General features: G+C 40.4%; 1 protein-coding gene across 1 annotated transcript in view; it reads left to right on the top strand.

Moving 5' to 3' along the window:
- Nucleotides 1–19911, top strand: part of pitpnm3 (PITPNM family member 3) — a 451795-nt gene that overhangs the window by 383315 nt on the left and 48569 nt on the right. The window contains exons 16-19 of the mRNA XM_059973272.1: nt 6801–6950; nt 9243–9426; nt 11194–11322; nt 19546–19843. Coding sequence (XP_059829255.1) covers nt 6801–6950; nt 9243–9426; nt 11194–11322; nt 19546–19843 — 761 coding nt within the window. The remainder of the gene's footprint in view (nt 1–6800; nt 6951–9242; nt 9427–11193; nt 11323–19545; nt 19844–19911) is intronic.

The following is a 19911-nucleotide window of genomic DNA, read 5'->3' on the forward strand; positions in this document are numbered from 1 at the left end:
AGGTAATAGAGGGAATGGATTGCTCATTTGACATGCATGTTGATTATAAAGTCACACAAAATACAATAGAATGGGTGATTGCATGAGTTTGCATTCCAGTCTAATCATTTCATCTTAACACTTGTTTTCCAGGGAGTTCACGGGAAAGGTTTGACCACAGAGATGGATTAATTTAGGCTTAACACTAACTTAACCCATCCTCATATCCACTCACTAGTTAGCTGGAGCTTCTAGTGTTTACAGATCTAAGGCATCTCCTCCCTAGGAGTGTCAGACACCCGGAGCCAATAGGCTGGTCCTGGACTTATTTCCACTGGGCATGATTAACTTATTATTATTTAATTATTTATGGGTTTATATTGCTATATTTCTTCACTATTCTTGGTGCGGCTGTAACAAAATCCAATTTCCCTCGGGATCAATAAAGTATGTCTGTCAAAATAAGAAACAGATCAGTCTGGATGCCTTTTGCATCATGTACTGTACGTTACCCTCAAACTGTTATTTTTACTGAGGTGCATTTCTGCTACCTTTGTCCCAATTATGGAAAGGCAGAATTTATGCATCACCTTTGTGCTTGCAGACTCACAATATTTCCTGGTTATGTAATGCTTCATAGAAATATACTAAAAAAGAGCAGGATTCTGCATTTTGAGCCCAATTTACCACTTAATGCAGCTATGATTGATTATCTATCTCTGAACCATATTCCTGCTCTCCCCACAATCTATATATCATGCTTTTTGCATTATTAAATCTATCCATCTAATGAAAAAATATTCAGCTATTTGTCTTTTATAGCACTCTGGTAGTATATTACTCTAGTTCACCACCCTCTGAGTGAAGACATTTCTCTTCTCAGGTTGTTCTTTAATCCGAGACTACGACCCCTAGTCTTAATCACCCCGTTCAGGGGAAACCTCCATGCAACAAGTCAAACCCTACCAAAATTTTTTAAGTTTCAGTTAAATTCGCTCTCATTCTTCTCAGTGTACTGAACACAAATCAAGCCAACTTGATCTCTCTCCACACAAAAGTCCTGCCATCTCAGAAAACAATCTGAAAAACTGTCCGATGCCCTTTCAATGCCAAGTATATCCTTTCTTAAACAAGGAGACTAAAATGGCACTCATTATTCAAATATACTCTAAACAATGCCAAATATAATTGAAGCAAGACATCCTTGCTGTTCAACTTAGGTCCTCTTCGTATGAAAGCCAACATACTATTTGCCCGTCAGCAACACCTGCAGTATATATTTACTTATTGTGGCTGATGTATCAGAACATGCGAATCTCATTGTACAGTACCTCATTCTAATCTGCTACCATATAAGTAGTATGCCACCTTTCAGAAATTCCTACCAAAGTGGTTCACTGCATAGATATTCATGTTCACTGCATCCACCAATTCAATCCAAGCTATCTTATGTCTTCTTCATTAATTATTGAGTATTCCAGTATTCTGTGTTTTAGCATTGATAAGTGTTATGATTATCAGAAGCCCAAGGATTGATCCCCTTGGTATCTTGCTGTTTATTACATGCCCATTCCTAGACCAATTTAATCCTATTCTCTATTTTTTTGCCTTTTAGCAATTTTCATTTGTCAATATATGGCTCCTCAACATCATGTTCTTTAATTTTGCACATGAACCTTTTAATTGGTACTTCATCATAAACTTCCTTAAATTCCTGGTACATCTTATCTACAGGTTCTCCATTATCTATTTCCCTCCTTCAATCCTCAAAAATCACCTGTTGGCTAATAAAGACTTCTCAGGCCTTCCAGCCGATTACAGGTATGACATATCTAGGCATCATCCCTGAAGTAGGAATGTAAGTTTTAATCAATACCTGTACCTAACTGGAAGACCGAGAAGACTTTATTAACCATATACACTGGGAACGCGTCAGATCCTTTTTCTCCTGTAGGCTATTAGTTCGATTTCTTCTTCAGGTGTCTATGGTATCCAATAAATACCATTTTTCTACCTCTCCTGTATGGTCACTGTTTATATTCACCTCCAGCATTTTCCCTTAGACTTGACAGTCTAGGTCTCTTGCTTTTTTACTCTCCATCTCTTTCTCACAGCGCGGTAATGTAGCAGTCAGCACAACACCTACCAGTACAGGTGACATGGGTTCAATTGCCACCGCTGCCTGTAAGGAGTTTGTGTAATCTCCCCGTGACTATGTAGGTTTCCTCCGGGTGCTCTGGTTTCCTCCCACATCCCAAAGACCTACTGATCAGTCGGTTAATTGGTCATTGTAAATTGTCCTGTAATTAGGCTAGGATTAAAAACCGGTAATTGCTGGGCAGCATGGCTCGAAGGGCATACTCCGCAGTGCAAGTCAATAAATAACTACATACATAAATAGACAAACAGAGAGATAAATAAATAATAATAAAACTCATTAAATTATGGGGTTATATTTGCCACCTTCCTATTTTGCAGGAATTAATTCAATAATCTGTAGGTTTCTGGAAAATATGCATCAATGGATTCTTTGTTTCTATGGTTAACTCTTTTAGTGCTCTGAGATATGAATTATTATTCCCCTGGGAATTCATCAACTTTCAATTTCATTAATTTCTCCAGCAGCATTTTTTTTTACAAATATTAATTTGTTTTAGTCTCTCAACTTTATTAAATTCTTTATTGCCTGCCTGCTCAGTAAGGTCTCTGGATGCTCTTCCATGGACACCAGACCATTTTATGGTGTCCGGACCATATTTGCTTAATTGTGCTCATAAATATGCCACCTTATTGCAGTCCTCACCCACTTGCTATTCTCTTCTTCTTAAAACTCTTTATGAACATATCTCTTCGAGCAAACATTTATTCACTAGCCTTGATACCTCCTTATACCCTGTGTCATAATACTATCGGGAAAAACTCATGTGAAAAATCCTCACAAAATCTTGGAGGAACTCAGCAGGTCAGGCAGCATCTACAGAAAAGAGTAAACAGTTGACATTTCAGGCCAAGACACTTCTTCAGGATTTCCAGATTTTCTTGTGTTTGTGAAGAACCATGGGATGTTTTACTAAGTTAAATCAGATAAGTTAAATCTTGCTGACATTGCTGCTAGGATCTTCTGTTCTTTCATACCTCCAACAGTTACCTTTCTTTTAGCTCTTTTGAGTTGTTCCAGGTTCCAGACTTCTTTTTAGCAATTTTCGATTGTTTGCATAGGAAATGTGCTCAATCAGCAGCCTGTTGCTGAAAGAGAGTAAATTACTTATCCTCCTCTTGCAGTGAAATTTGGAAAAGAAAGATAGAGAGATATTGTACATGGTATTCATTCAACTAAACAAAATTGGAATTTTCTGATTGATGTGTTGTTTTAGGATAAATTGATTGTAAACTTCTGCACAGACCTTTCAGTTCCTTCAGCCATAGGATTGAGATATAGAATTCAGATTGTTTGACAAGCTGTGGGATTTTTATCTGACACATTGGATCAATACTTAAGTCATTTCATTTTTCTTCTAAACTTTGGTGAGTTGTGAAATGGCTATACTTTTTCTATGTTGGATATCAGCTGCTGACTGTAAGCACTCGAGAACGCTGGGGCAATACAGCTGATTTGATTATCTCTCTGTGCCTGCTTTGTTAACTGTGAACTTTGGCTCTTTCTGCTGCACTTGTCAATATTTGGAAGGAGTCCACACTCTTTGGATTTATAATGTCTTTATCCATTCTTTAAACACGGTACTGTAATATAAAGCTCAAAGTACATCTAAATTACATTTATTATCAAAATATGTGTAATAATACAAACTTCATCACCTAACAGGCAGCCACGAAACAAAGAAACCCCAAAAAACACTATATATATAAAAAAAGACCATTGATCACCCAATGTGCAGAGAGAAAAACACATCATGCCCATAAAAAACTTACCCATAAGAAATAAAAAAGACTGTTGAACACCCAATGTGCAGAGAAAAAAGACGCAAGCAAAGAGCATTCTGAACTAAAGTCCACAAGAGGGTCCCATAGTTCAGCGTAGAGCTGAGTAAACCTTGTAGAGCAGCGATCCGAAAATACTGGAGATGCAGGAGATCTTAAAGAAGTCATAAAATGATTGACTTCAGTTGTGTCTCTGCTCTCTGTATGTTCCAGACTGCGTGTTTCAGGGTCACATGCATGAGTTTCACAAATAACACCTGATTTGTTCTGTTACACAACACGTGATGTTTTTCTCCTTTGCTCCAGCTTAGTTGCTCAAATGAAATATACTCTTTTCAGCATCCCACGCTTAGCACAGTACATCTCATGGGATGTTTGCAAACTCAAAGAAAGAACATTGTTCCATTTTATACAATTTGGGAGGTTGGAGGTCTGATATGAAAACAAATAATACTGGAAAAAGCAGGTCAGACAGAAGAATGAAACAATCTATTTTCCCCTTCTTATATCTGACCTCCCAACCTGTGAGCAGTCTAGACATATCAAGTTTGCACCACAGAAATCCTGTGCCCATGTACACGGTGCTGTCATGAAAAACACTGAATTATTTGGTATATTTCTTAAAGAATGTTTGAGTTCTAAGTCTGAATTTCAATTGTTTGTTAACAATTTTTTACAACTGTTATCATTTATAACTCTCCAAGTGATACTTTGGTCTCTGAAATTCAGTTGTAATTGTCTATATTCAGTTCTATTAAAATTGCAAAGCTTTATAGAATTGCTATGGATTGCAAAAATATTCAAGCAGCCTCAGTAGATCCATGTGGCCAGTTAAGAATATAGAACTAAAATGTACTGCGCATATCCATGGTTGCAAATCTTATTTCCCATCCTTGGTACCTTCCTTCAGCAGTGACAGGACCTAGTTTTAATCATCCACGCTTTCTGTGATGCAGTTTACAGTCTGTCTGAGTTATTGTTATATATTAATTACCTCTGCTGCACTTCCTTAAATGGAATGACTCATTAGTGGCTATTGTATTGGTTAGGTTTTTGTTAAATTAGTTAAGCTGTATCTTTGTTGTCCTCTCTTACTTTGAACAACAACGCCAGCCCCGCCCCCATGCCATGCAAAGAAGCATCCAGTAAAGTAATGCGTTCCTTTGAATGAGCTGTAAAATAATATTTGGGGGGAATTTCATCCATTTAATATTCCATCTCTTCTACTATGATGAATTACAACCGTGTAAAGATGTCATCTGGAGAGGGTACATCATTAGGAATTTGAAGAGATTTGGCAGGTCAGCAAATACACTCAAAAACTTCCATAGATGTACCGTGGAGAGTATTCTGACAGGCTGCATGCATCACTGTCTGGTATTGGGGTGGGGGCGGGGGTGCTATTGCACAGTAGCAAAAAAAGCTGCAGATGGTTGTAAATCTAGTCTTGGGTACTAGCCTACAAAGTACCCAGGACATCTTCAGGGAGCGGTGTCTCAGAAAGGCAGCGTCTGTTATTAAGGACCTCCAGCACCCAGGGTGTACCTTTTTCTCACTGTTACCATCAGGTAGGAGGTACAGAAGCCTGAAGGCACACACTCAGTGATTCAGGAACAGCTTTTTCCCCTCTGCCATCCAATTCCTAAATGGACATTCAACCCGTGAACACTACCTCACTTTTTTTAACATACAGTATTTCTGATTTTTGCACATTTTTAATCTATTCAATATATGTGTACTGTAATCGACTTATTTATTTATTATTGATTTATTTAATTTATTTTTCTCTTCTATATTATGTATTGCATTAAACTGCTGCTGCTAAGTTAACAAATTTCACGTCACATGCCGGTGATAATAAACCTGATTCTGATTCTGAGTGTTGGATCAGGATTTATATCTAGCTGGATTTACACAACCAGCTCAAAGTAACCATATAACAAATCACAGCACGGAAACAGGCCATCTCTGCCCTCCTAGTCCGTGCCGAACTCTTAATCTCACCTAGTCCCACCTACCCGCACTCAGCCCATAACCCTCCACTCCTTTCCTGTCCATATACCTATCCAATTTTACCTTAAATGACACAACTGAACTGGCCTCCACTACTTCTACAGGAAGGTCATTCCACACAGCTATCACTCTCTGAGTAAAGAAATACCCCCTCGTGTTTCCCTTAAACTTCTGCCCCCTAATTCTCAAATCATGTCCTCTCGTTTGAATCTCCCCTACTCTCAATGGAAACAGCCTATTCACGTCAACTCTATCTATCCCTCTCAAAATTTTAAATACCTCGATCAAATCCCCCCTCAACCTTCTACGCTCCAATGAATAGAGACCTAACTTGTTCAACCTTTCTCTGTAACTTAAGTGATGAAACCCAGGTAACATCCTAGTAAATCGTCTCTGCACTCTCTCTAATTTATTGATATCTTTCCTATAATTCGGTGACCAGAACTGCACACAATATAGAGATGAACACAAAAAAAATAATTCTTATTTCGTATTGTTTGTGATTCTGGTCCACCATTAATTGAGCCTTCCTTAGGTAGCTAAGTATGTGCTGTGAATGGAACCTTTTGGTTTTGTGACTCAATGCTTTTGCACGTTCTACAAGGATTTTAGTTTATTTATAAATCGTTGTTTTATTACATAAACGTCAAAGTATTTTGGCAGTGCGGGTTAATAGTGGTGTGGTTGCAGTTCCTCTCTGGAAGACATTTTCTGAGTGAAGCTTAACTGCACAGTGGTCATCTAATGGAATTACCCTAACGTGGCCCAACCAGCACCAGCTTAATCATTAGGTGTACTGGGATAAATTGTGAGGTTTGATTGTGCTCTGGAACATTAATGCCTGACTTACACTTTCTAACTTTATCTAGAGGAGATCAGACTTTTGCAGAAAGCTACCTGACTGTGTTGCCGAAAGGGATGGAGTGCGTGGTCTTCAGCATTGATGGCTCCTTTGCTGCAAGTGTCTCCATCATGGGCAGTGACCCAAAGGTTCGGGCTGGAGCAGTGGACGTGGTCAGGTACTTTTTCACCTCCTTTGCACGTGGAAACTTGCCAAATCAAATCCATTACATAGAATATTGTATCACATAAAACTTTCTTCCTACTAGCCGTAATTCCTGGCCAAGATGATCTTTCATTGCCTTTTGCTTGTGTACGTATTTGACAATTCTCATTCATCTTTTATTATTGTGAGCAACTTTGGGCCCCTTACTTAAGAAAGGACATGCTGACGTTGGAGAGGGTTCAAGGGAGGCTCATGAAAATGATTCTGGGACGCAAGGGCTTGTCAGATGAGGACTGTTTGATGCTTCTGGACCTCTACTCACTGAAATTCAGAAGAATGAGGGATGACCTCACTGAAAGCTATCAAATGTTGAAAGGGCTTGATAGAGCTATCGTGGGAGAGTCTAAGACCAAAAGACACAACTCAAAACAGAAGGACCTCCTGTTAGAACAGAGATGAGGAGGAATTTCTTTAGCTGAGAGTAGTGAATCTGGAATTTGTTGCCACAAGAAGCTGTGGAGGCCAAGTCAATGGGTATCTTTAAGGCTGAGATTGATAGATTCTTGATTGGTCAGTGCATGAAAGGATATGGGGAGAAGGCAGAAGACTGGAGCTGAGGATAAATGAATTGGCCATGATGAAATGGTGGAGTAGAGTTGATGGGCCAAATGGCCTAATTCTGCTCCTATATCTTATTGCCTTATGGTCTTAGTAAACAACTATCATATTTGAGGAACAGACTCTGTCACATGGTAATCCAGTAGATAAGTCACTGGAGGGTCACTGAAATTGTTAACATAAACTTACATCTATTCAGAAAGTACATATTCTACAATGCATTACATAATTTATTAATCAAGTGAATATGTTGACTTGATTATTTTGATGGTGAATTATACACTTAGAATTAATGGTTTGCTGTATGTTCTAATAAAAAATAAGAAATAAGAAATGAAATAAATTTAAGTGCCAAAAACAATTATTTATATCTTTGGTTCACAAATTCTGTTCTTCATATTGAGAATGCAGGTTCTGTTTAATTAGGATTAAATTAATGATTTTAAACCCAGAAGTTCTCTAGTCAACAGAACTATGAGAGTGTCTTCAATACGGAGTGGCCTCTTTGTGTTAGCTAAGGAAGAATAATCAATACTGGCATTGCAGTAACAAACATGACAGAGTGAACACTGATCCAGAATGTGTTATTGTTTATCACCTTTTCCTTTTTGTTTAATCTCGCTTTAGTTGTCATGTACAGATTTTAGATCTTTAGATGTTGTTCCCTGGATTGTATAATTAACAGTTGGTTTGTTATCAGAAATCTAAACTTAAAAAAGAAATTCTTCAAAGACAGAACCTGCTGTGATTCAGATCAGAGATGCCTTGCTAAGACTTTTCATGAGGTTTCATATAAAACATAGAATATTACAGCACAGAACTGGTCCTTTGGCCCATGATGTCGTGCCGACCTTTAAACCTACTCCATGATCTATCTACCCTTCCCTCCCACGAAGGCCTCCATTGTTCTTTCTACCACCACCCCTCTCAATGTGTTCCACAACTTACCACTCTGTGTTAAAAAAAAATCCCTCTGACATCCTCCCTAGACTCTCCTCCAATCAGCTTAAAATTACGCCCTCTCATATTAGCCATTGCAACCTGGAAAGAAGGTTTTGGTTGTCCCGTCTTTCTTTACCTCATATCGTCTTACACACTTATATAAAAATCACCTCTCATTTTCCTTCGCTCCAAAGAGAAAGCCCTTGCTTGCTCAACTTTTCCTCATAATACACACACTTTACTCCTGGTAAATCTCTTTTGGATCCTCTCTAAAGCTTCCAGAACCTTCCTATAACGAGACAACCAGATTTGAACACAGTACTACAAATGTGGTCTAACCAGATTTTATAGAGCTGCAACATAACCTTGTAGCTCTTGAACTCAATCCCCTGATTGATTTTAAACCCTAAATAATCCTAAAGTTATTGACGGGAGTACCTTCACTAGGGTGTTAAAGCCTTAAGATTGTTTACATTAATGAATGCAATATGAGGGATGTTTAACCTGATGCCTGAAGTCAAACTGAGGTTGAAGACATGGTTGCTAATGGAGAATCTGTTGAAGTTTCTTGTCATCGGAGGGTTCTTCTATTATACTCAATACAGAGTTCTCATCCATATGGCACTGCTTAAGACTAGAAATGAGAACCATATTAATTTCATTCACTGACAATTGCTACATTGTTCTGTTGTAATTTTCTCGGTGCTGATCTGGTGCATTTACGGACTCTTCCTCCTTGTTCAAGACACTGGCAGGACCTGGGCTATCTCATCATTTACATCACTGGACGGCCAGACATGCAGAAGCAGCGAGTGGTGTCCTGGCTGGGCCAACATAATTTCCCGCAGGGTATGATTACCTTTTCTGAAGGTCTGGTCCACGATCCCTTGCGACAAAAAACCATCTTCTTACGCAACCTGGTGCAAGAGGTAAGCTTCTATAAGGTGCTGAGTACTTAAGGAAGTTTGATGTCAAACTACAAAAGGTGCTCGAATTGTAATTCAGCTCAGATATGCTTATGTTTACAGGTTATGTACAGGTTTTATTCAATCAAAACTATTTGAACTACCTAAGATAGTTTGGGCGAGGAAAAGTGTTCCAATTCAAAGCTGAGGTCTTGTGGGGAGTAGGTTCGTCCTCAGCTCATTGGGCTCTGAGTAACTTGACCCAATTTGTGACCAAGTTATACACAGAAATGCCACAAGAAAGAGGAAGAAAGAAGTCACAGTAATGGAGGAGGGTCTGCTTTTCCAAGATTGGAGTTAGGTTTACATAAAGAAATTCCTGATAATACTCAAGTAGGGTCCAAAAAAGTGAAGAGTTTAATTATTAATTACTTTGTCAGATAGTATGCAGTGGTTGCTTTAGTGAAGTGCTATTATTGTGAGTTCCCTGTTATTGAATGTAACAAGAGTGTAGTTTTTAATCAGGAATGAAAGCCTATCATCTGAAACAGCATCAAAATAGTCTCTCCAGTGTTATGTGTGAACCTTAGCATTATCTGTTGTAGGGAATGAAGTATTTTTCTTAGTGTGGAAAGGTGAAAAGGACTATAGTTCTGGTAAATATCCTGTTATACAAAGTTGTTGATTGGTGCTGTCTGTTTCTCTGCAGTTTAGCCACAATTATGAAAAGCACATGGGGATCAGAAACCTTACTTTTAAAAAAAAATCTTGTGCTGAACATCTACGATTGCACATACACATTTAGTCAGAGAAGTAATGTAAAGATTTTTACTCAATGTGAAAGATGTAAGAAATAAAGTCAATTCAATTCAATTCAATTCTTTCTTGAGAAATATGTAGTGCAAAGTAACACTCTAATATCTATTGTCATATAAAGGCTTCAGGCACAAATAATTAAATTTTGCTAATATTTCTGAAAATACAATTGCTTTATTATAATGAGTACACTCAAGATAAACTGGAGAGGGATGGGCTCTGCCAGGTTTCAGGTGCCCAAGACATGCCGTACGATGAGCAATCACCAAAAAGATCGGTGCAAAAAGCTTGTCATGACAGTGCCCCAACGACTCCACCAGGAGTTAAGGGCACACACACACACTCAAGATGCTATGCACAAAGGGCATAGGCATCAATGTAATTGCAAACCAATATACATGTGAACTCAATTGCGTGATGCTTTTATATCCTTTCTGAAACCTGGCCTGCTATGCAGCTTCTGCCTGCCTGCCTACAGTAAGTATGTCCAGGCATGCCTGGACAAGACAGAAAGAAGACTTTTCAACTTGCATTGTGTGCAACATTTTAATTGATTTGAATCATGAATTGCAATGACAAATACAGGCGATTTTTTAAAAAGAAGTGCATGATAGGGAAATTTCACGGTGATTTTCGTAATCAGCAACCCAAAGTCCATAAGCTACACCCAGAAGTATTCAGGAAGCAAAATCCTTGTTGTCCAGTGTTATCAGAAGCAGGGTAAGTCTGAATAAGTGCAGCATCTCCCGACTTTACCATAAAAATTGCATTGGTTTTCAAGCTCAGCTTAAATTAAGTGCTCATAGCGAAGCTTAAGATATCATGCTTCACATAGGAAATTATTTCTTATGAAGTCTTAATAAGAATGAGTCTTAAAGTTGCAGATTGATCTAATTTTGCCAAGTTTATATTTGTTGCTAGTTCTGTGATTGTGTTTTGATAGACTAAAGCTTTACTAATTTAATTTCACCACAGTCCCACATCAAAATTGCTGCGGCCTATGGATCAATGAAGGATATTTCAGTTTACAACGTGCTGGGTCTGTCCCCCTCTCAAATCCACATTGTGGGACGTCCCTCAAAGAAATACCAGAATCAATGTCAGGTAATGTGCTTCTTTAGAACATGATAAAGTATACCATTGCACTGAGAAGTTAAGAAAATTGTTGCTTTAAAATAAGTTTTAAAATCTCAAATGCACCACAGAAGTACACTTAACTATTTAACTAACTGATTAGTTATCATCAACATTCTTAATCCTATTATCTTACATTTGATAATCCCATTTCCTTTCTCTGATTACTCCTTTTATGTTTCCCACTTTCCTGAACCTGTTGTTTTTATTCATTTGCATGAGATGCCCAGAAGCTTCAGTGATTGTTACAAATCTGCTGCAGAGTTTAGGAAAACCGTCAGAATGTGGGAAGTGGAAGTTCTTTTAACTTACTTCAGGTTTTGAAAGGTATTCACTGGGGCATTGATGACGACCTGGATATTGGAGAACAGGCTGGATGAAAACCAGTGCAGCTGTAGAAAGCAACTGAAGGAATCTATCGCTGTGGCCCCTGATGGCATGTGACACTGCACTTTATCCACTGTATCTTACTTAAACAATGCTTGTCTGTTCTGTCTTTAACTGGCACAGTATCCCTGTTGGCTCGTTTGTGGAAGGGCCCAGCTTCAGCATTACTGTGAGCCTGTGTATGCCTTTGTGCATGTTATGTGCCCGTGTGTACACAATTGTGTGTGTCTCTGTATATTTTTATGTGTGCAGATTAATATACACAAACATTTGTGGGTGAGTGCAAATGTGTGCATATGACTTTGTGTGTGTGTGTGTGTGTGTGTGTGTGTTTATCTGGGCAATACAGAATCCAAGAAACCAAAATTCCTTAGATGAGGCCTATAATTCAATGGGAGTTAAGATCAATCTACTTATTTTATGAACTTTGTAGTTCACTTTATGCTGGATAATATCAAGAATTTGTCTCGATATACAGCAGAGGAACAATATACATTAAACCTTGATTTTTATCGACAAGTCAAGTTGTTGTGGTGGCCACAATATTTCCGGGTGTGCTGAGGTAAGCTGGACAGCAACCCAGTGCACAAGGTTTCTGGGAATGATCCCAAGAATGACAGGGTTAATGTATGAAGAGTGTTTGTTGGCTTTTGGCCTGCTGGTTTAGAAGAATGATGTTGGATCTCATTGAAACCTATTGAATATTGAAAAGCCTAGATAGAGTGGGCATGGAGAGGATGTTTCCTATAGTGGAGGAGTCTAGGACCAGAGGGCGCAACCTCAAAATACAAGGGCATCCCTTTAGAACAGAAATGAGTATGAATTTCTTTAGCCAGAGGATGGTGAATCTGTGGAATTCATTACCACAAATGGATGGGAAGAAGGCAGGAGAATGGGATTGGGAGGGATAATGAATCAGCCATGATGGAATGGTGGAGCAGAGTCTAAAGGCTGAATAACCTAATTCTGCTCTTCTATCTTATTGTCTTATGGTTCTCAGATGCTTGGTTTGACTTGGTGCTGGAGGAGTTTTTGAAATCCTCTGCCAGGTTAAAGCTACCTCCATTTCTACGTCTTCTTCTCTCGGCCTTTCCATATCCATCTCTCATACCAACCTACCCATCTGCCCACTAACTGCTAATGCTCCTAATGAAATGTCCTGTGACGTACGTTAAGCTGGAAGAAAGAAGCTTTTTGTTAACTGGTTGGTGGTAACTGAGATCCCAGTGTAGTTCTCAATGGCATTCCAGAGTGTGTCACCCACTTAGATTACAGATGGACCACAGTTAGTTGACTTTACCAGAAAAGGGCTAAGGGGGTAGCTGTGAATGTTCTGGGATATAAACAAATGGGGGGGGGGGGGGGGGGGGGGGGGGGGGGGGGAGGGGGTTGGACATTTGCTGGAAGTGTGGTCTAGTTATTTACCTTTGACAGTGGCAGACATTAGCTGGGCTAGGCACTGGATTTTTACCCTGGTGGGACCAGATGCTTACTAGGGGTGGGATCCTAGCATTTTCTTACAGTGATGTAGCAGCTTACAAGGATGGGGAATAATGTTTACTCCTAAAGACAAGATATTTTGCAGATGCTGGAAATCTTGAGCAATATATATATATATATATAAAATATTCATAGGCACAACAATGGAATGGAATAATCAATCCATATTTTGGGCTGAAACCCTTCATCAGGAATAATGTTTATTCCTTTCAGGTCAGTTGTTTATTGTGATGAGGACAGAGTTTTCTCATGAGTTGGGGCTGGAAATGTCCTGACTGGCTATTAGACATAATAGTGACCAGATGTTGACTCTGGCAGGGCTGGCTGTTTTTGCCAGGGCAGTCGTGGAGGCATATAACAAGGTGGGGGTGGGATTTTCCCAGCTATTGACCAAAATATTTCAGGCAGGTAGCTAGATATTTTGGGGCTGGGATTTGTAATAGAAAACCTCTATATAGATAGATAGATACTTTATTCATCCCCAAGGGGAAATTCAACATTTTTCCAGTGTCCCATACACTTATTGTAGCAAAACTAATTACATACAGTATTTAACTCAGTATAATATGATATGCATCTAAAATCACCCTCCCAAAAAGCATTAATAAATAGCTTTTAAAAAGTTCTTGTTTTAAAACAAATGTATGTACTGTATTTCTCTGCCCTATCCTAGTCCAGTAGGAGATTAGCTTGAACAGGAAAGGAGGGTTAGCAGCGATCTATTTTCTTCTGACCGCAGCAGGTTGGCTAGGTACAGAGAAGGTGTTGTGGCATGCAATCCTTATAGTCAAGGAATTTGCCCTCTTCTTGAAGCCTTCCTCATTGAGATGTTGGATTTCTCAGTCTTCCAAGTAGGTTGAAGCACAGGTTGATTGTACATCTCTTGACCCAGAAGTCAGAGTGAAGATTCCTGAAGTTATATTGATTTCCTGTATTAAGCCACTTATCGTTCCCAAACTGCTTCTTAAGCAAATTGCCCGATATATGTGTGTTCGGTGGTGAATGAGAAGCTGTTTGTCTGGTCAGGAGCACCCTCTAGTGCTGGATCACTGGTACTGCACCAACCTTAACCGTTCAGACCAATGCATAAGAATCACAGAAGTGGGAATGGCTGTGGTACTCTTTGCCCCTCGGATTATTCTACCATTTAGTAAGCTCTTGGCTAACCTTTTGCCTCAGTCCCACTTTTCTGCATGACCTCCATATCACTTCACATCAGAATCTCCCTCATCAAACATAAAATGCTGGAGGAACTCAGAGCGTCAGGCAGGAGAGCAATAAACATTTGATGCTTCGGGCTGAGACCCTACCTACATCATGACTATAAAGGAAGGGGGAAGAAACCAGCAAAAGAAGGCACAGTGGATGGGTGTGGGAAGGAGATGGACAGGAGTCACTGAAGTCCTCTCTCAAAGCTCCCACAACCACTTATCCTTCCTGGGAACTTGTTTCAGCAGCCATCTTGTTCCACATGGTTTCCAGCTTTACTCAGAATCTCTGGTGTTTAGAAATGCTATGATAAGACCCTAAGACCTAGCAGAACAATCAGGCCATTGAGGCAGCTTCGCAATTCCATCATGGCTAATTTATTATCCTTCTCAACCCCATTCTCCTACTTTCTGTCCTTAACACTTGCCTTAATTAATCAAGAACCTATTAAACTCTGCCTTAAATATACCCAATGATTTGGCCTGCACAGCCAGCTGTGGCAAAGAATTCCACAGATTCACCACCATCCAGCTAAAGAAATTTTCCTTCACCTCTGTCCTAAATGGATGTCCCTCAATTCTGAGGCTGTGCCCTCTGGTTCAAAACTCCTCCACTTATAGGAAACATCCTCTCTACATTTGCACTATCCAGACCTTACAATATTCGATAGGTTCAATGAGATCTCCCCCACTCCCATCCTTCTAAACTCCAGTGCGTATAGGACCAGAACCATCAAATGCTCCTCATATCATATGATTCCTAGGATCATTCTCATTTACTTGCTCTGTATTCTCTCCAAAGCCAGCGCATCCTTTCTTAGATAAGCGGCCCAAAATGCGCATAATACTCCCAAGTGCGGTCAGACGAATGCCTTATAAAGCCTCAGCATTACATCCTTACCTTTGTACTTACCTTCCTTACCACCAATTCAACTTGCAAGTTAACCTTTAGGAAATCCTGGACAAGGACTCCAAACCCCTCTGCACCTTTGATTTTTGAATTTTCAGAACATTTACAAAATAGTCCACACCTTTATTCCTTCTGCCAAAGTGCATGATCGTACACTTCCCTCCATTATATGCCATCTGCCACTTCTTTGCCCATTCCCTAAAGTGTCAAAGCCCTTGTGCAGGCACCCTGCCTCCTCAACGCTCCTTGCCCCTCCTTTGCATCCCCAAACCTGCTCACAAATCCATCAATTTCTTCATCCAGATCATTGATATACGACATGAAAGGAGGCAGTCCCAACACCCAGCTCTGTGGCAGAACCCGAAAGCAAGCAGAAAAGGCCCCCTTTATACCCACTCTTTGCCTCCTGCCAAGTCAGCGGTATCTTCCCTGTAATACCATGGGCTTTTAGCTTATTAAGCAGCCTCTTGCTTGGCACCTTATCAAAGGCCATTCTGAAAATCGAAATAAATGACATCCACTCACTCTCCTTTGTCTATCCTGTCAGTTATTTCCTCAAAAAAATGTCGACGGATTTACCAGGGAAGATTCCCCCTTTAGAAAACCATGCTGATTTAGGCCTATGTTACTCTAAGTAACCCAAAAGCTCATCCATAATAAGAGACTCCAATATCTTTCCAACCACTGAAGACAGATTAACTGTCCTAAAATTTCCTTTAAACTGCCTCCCTCCCTTCTTAAAGAGTGGAGTGACATTTGCAATTTTCCGGTGCCCAGGAACCATTCCAAAATTTAGTGATTCATGTAAGATCATTATTAATGCCTCCAACAATCTTTTCAGCTACTTTTTTCAGAACTCTAGAGTGTAGTCCATCTGGTCCAGATGACTGAACTACCTTTAGAATTTTCAGCTTCCCAACCACCATTTCTTCAGTAATAGTAATGACACTCACATCTGTCCCCTGACACTCCACATTTCTAGCAATCTGTGAATATTTTTCACAGTGAAGACTGACACCAAATACTTATTAATTTCCTCTGTCATTTGTTTGTCCCCTATTACTACCTCTCCAGCATCATTTTACAGCAGTCCGATATCCACTCTCATCTCTCTTTTACTCCTTATACTCCATATCTGAAAAAAAACTTATTGTATCCTCTTTTATATTATTGGCTACCTCACCTGCAGATTTCATCTTTTTTCTCTGTGGCATTTTTTTGTTACCTTCTGTTGGTTTTTAAAAGCTTCCCAGTTCTCTACCTTACTACTATTTTTTGCTATATTATATGCCTTCCCTTTTGCTTTTGTGCTATCTTTGACTTCCCATGTCAGCCACAGTTACCTCATCAAGAAGAATAATTCTTCATCTTCGGGATCTATTTTTCCTGCACCTTCTGAATTTCCACAGAAATGCCAGAATTTCTGTTCTGCCATCATCCCTGCTAGTGTTCCCATACCCCCTGTCCAGCCTCTGAAATTCCCTTAACTCTACTGTAATAGCGATACATCTAGTTTTAACTTCTCTTTCTCAAACTGCAGAGCAAATTCTATCATATTATGATCACTGCTTCCTAAGGGTTCTCTTACCTTAAGCTTCATAATCAAGTCTTTTTCATTACATAACACCCAATCCAGAATTGCCATTCCGTTAATGGGCTCAACCACAAGCTGCTCTTAAAAAGCCATGTCATAGGCATTCCACAAATTCTGCCTCTTGGGATCCAGCACTAATCAGACTTTCCAATCTACCTGAATATTGAAATTTCCCATGATTATTGCAATATTGCCCTTTTTACATGCCTTTTCTATCTCCCATTGTAATTTGTAACCTATTCCTGGCTTTTGTTCAGATACCCATATATAACTCCCGTCAGGGTCTTTTTACACTTGGAGTTACTTAACTCTACCCATAGAGTCTACATCTTCCAATCCTATGTCACCTCAAAGGATTTTATTTAATTTTTTTAGCAATAGAGCTACCCCAGCCCTCTGCCTACCCGTCTGCCCTTCCAGTGCAATGTGCTTTCTCGGACTTTAAGGAGAAACAATGGCTTAGCAATAGTCTGGTACCCATTTGGTTTGTTAATGGGGGTGGAGTGGGGGCAATAAAGGGGGACAATGAAAATGGCCAAGCCAGTGCCAAATATGGTAATTCAATACCAAGGTATTGTGTGGTCCTGAACAAGTCCCTCACTCCTTTCCACACTCTGCCAACTACATTTAGCCTAGGTGGTTTGGATTAGAGGAGAGAGCAGGTGAGTGGCGTGAGAGGGCCAAGTGGGAAGAGACCTGGCTGTTTGATATAAAGGTAGCAGCTGGGGATTCGCGGTAGTTGTGGGGGTGGTGATGGCATAGGGATTATGGTTGGGCTAAGGATCTATAGAAGGGCTGAAGCTGCACAGTGGGTCTGGTGCATGGCGAACCCAGAAGGAAATGGCAGACCTGGTGCAATTGCATTTACTTTCATCTTTCCCTTCATAAAATAATTTTCTTTGAATGGGGAGAAAATATGTCACCAAGTAACTGGTTTTCAAGGCTTGTACCTTGTGCTTGGGAACCAAAGAACAATGCGCTAGAATATTAATATAGAATATTCAAGAGGATGAGAAGATAGAGCAAGATTAGTGCTAAGGCTTTATAAGACATTGGTCAGACTGCACTTGGAGTATTGTGAGCAGCTTTGGTCCCTTATCTAAAAATTATATGCTGCCGTTGGAGCGGGTCCAGAGGAGGTCCAGGAGTATTCTCCCAGGAATGAAAGGGTAAACGTACGAGGAGTGTTTAATGGCTCTGGGCCTGTACTCACTGGAAGAATGAAGCGACATCTCACTGACACCTACTGAACATCGAAAGGCCAAGAGAGTGTGGATGTAGGGAGGAGGCTTCCAATGCTGGGAAAGTCTAGAATCGAGGGCACAGCCTCAGATATCCTTTAGATTGAGATGAGGAGGAATTTCTTTAGCCAGAAGGTGGTGAATCGGTGGAATTCATTGCCTTAGATGGTTGTGGAGGTCAAGTCAATGGGGACATTTAAAGTGGAAATTGATAGGTTCTTGATCTGTAAGGGCATAAAAAATTATGGGGAGAAAGCAGGAGAATGAGATTGAGAGGGAAAATAAATCAGCTATGATAGTATGGTAGAGCTACTCGAGGGGCCAAAAGGCCTAATTCTGCTCCTATGCCTTATGGTCTTATTAAAGCTGAGTTGTACAGAGCAAGCAAAATCAAAGAGTCATCTTTACTATGAAGAATGTTACAAATTAGGAACTATTTCCTTAAAAAGCCATGGCTGTTATAACAGTTGATGCTGTTAAGATTGAGAGTGATGGGTTTTTATTTGGGAAGGCTATTCAAGAACTTGAGCAAAGATAGGACATTGTACAGGTGTCTTGATGGTGTCTGCATGGCTTGATGGCTGGAAACCCTTATTGCAGAATCATTAATCCACAGAAAATGAGCCATTGGTCCGCACTTTGATTGCCAAGCATCTATTTACACTCATTCTGTTTTAGTATCGCCACATGTCCATCAGCTCTCTTCAAATTCTGTCACCTACCTGTCCACGAGGGAGAGTTTACAGTGGGCAATTAACCTATCAAGCAGTACACTTTGGGGATATGAGAGGAAACCAGACGAATTCCACGCGGTCAAAGGGAGAACATGCCTGATAGATTATGAGAAGCATAGATAAAGTAGACAGGAAGTATTTGTTTCCCAGGGTTGAAATGTCTAATACCAGAGGGCTTGAATTGAAGGTGAGAGGGGTGGATTAAAAGGGGATGTGTTTTTTACTCAGAGTGGAGGATGCCTGGAATGCACTGCTTGGAAAGATGGTAGAGACAAATACATTAGAGGCTTTTGAGAGATGTTTGGATAGCCACATGGATGTAAGGAAGACGGAGGGATATGGACATTGTGTAGGTAGGTGGAATTAGTGTCTGGGTGATTCTGATTTGCTTTTTAGGTGGTTTGGCACAATATTGTGGGCTGAATGGCCTGTTCCTGGGCTGTACTCTTCTGTGTTCCAGACTGAAAATACCAATGGTCAGGATTGAACCTAGGTCACTGGATCATGAGGCAGCAGCTCCACCTGGACACCACTGTCCACAGTGGGAATTTGTTTACTGTTAACTCAGTGGTTTGAGGTTCTCTCTGCCGTGTGGTAAACTCTGCATTTCTTCCTGCAGTTTCTCTCTGAAGGTTACGCTGCTCATTTGGCCCGGCTGGAGTTCAGCCACCGCTCACGCCCGAAGAAGAGCAACTCCCGGATGATCCTACGGAAGGGGAGCTTCGGACTCACCGCGCAGCCGGACTTCCTCCGGAAACGCAACCACCTGCGCAGGACGATGTCGGTGCAGCAACCGGACCCGCCGTCCTGCAACCCCAAGCCCGAGCGAGCGCAGAGCCAGCCCGAGTCCGACAAGGTTGAAAGGCACCCCTACAGCATAGCCTGGGCCCGCAGTGGAGGGTCCAAGTCGGAGCCAGGTGTGTGAGTGATGTACTATAGGCTAAAGAGAGTTCAGGGCTTCATGTGTAGTCTGAGCTCACACCGG

This window comes from Hypanus sabinus, chromosome 6 (genome assembly GCF_030144855.1).
Source record: "Hypanus sabinus isolate sHypSab1 chromosome 6, sHypSab1.hap1, whole genome shotgun sequence".
NCBI classification, from domain to species: Eukaryota; Metazoa; Chordata; class Chondrichthyes; order Myliobatiformes; family Dasyatidae; genus Hypanus; species Hypanus sabinus.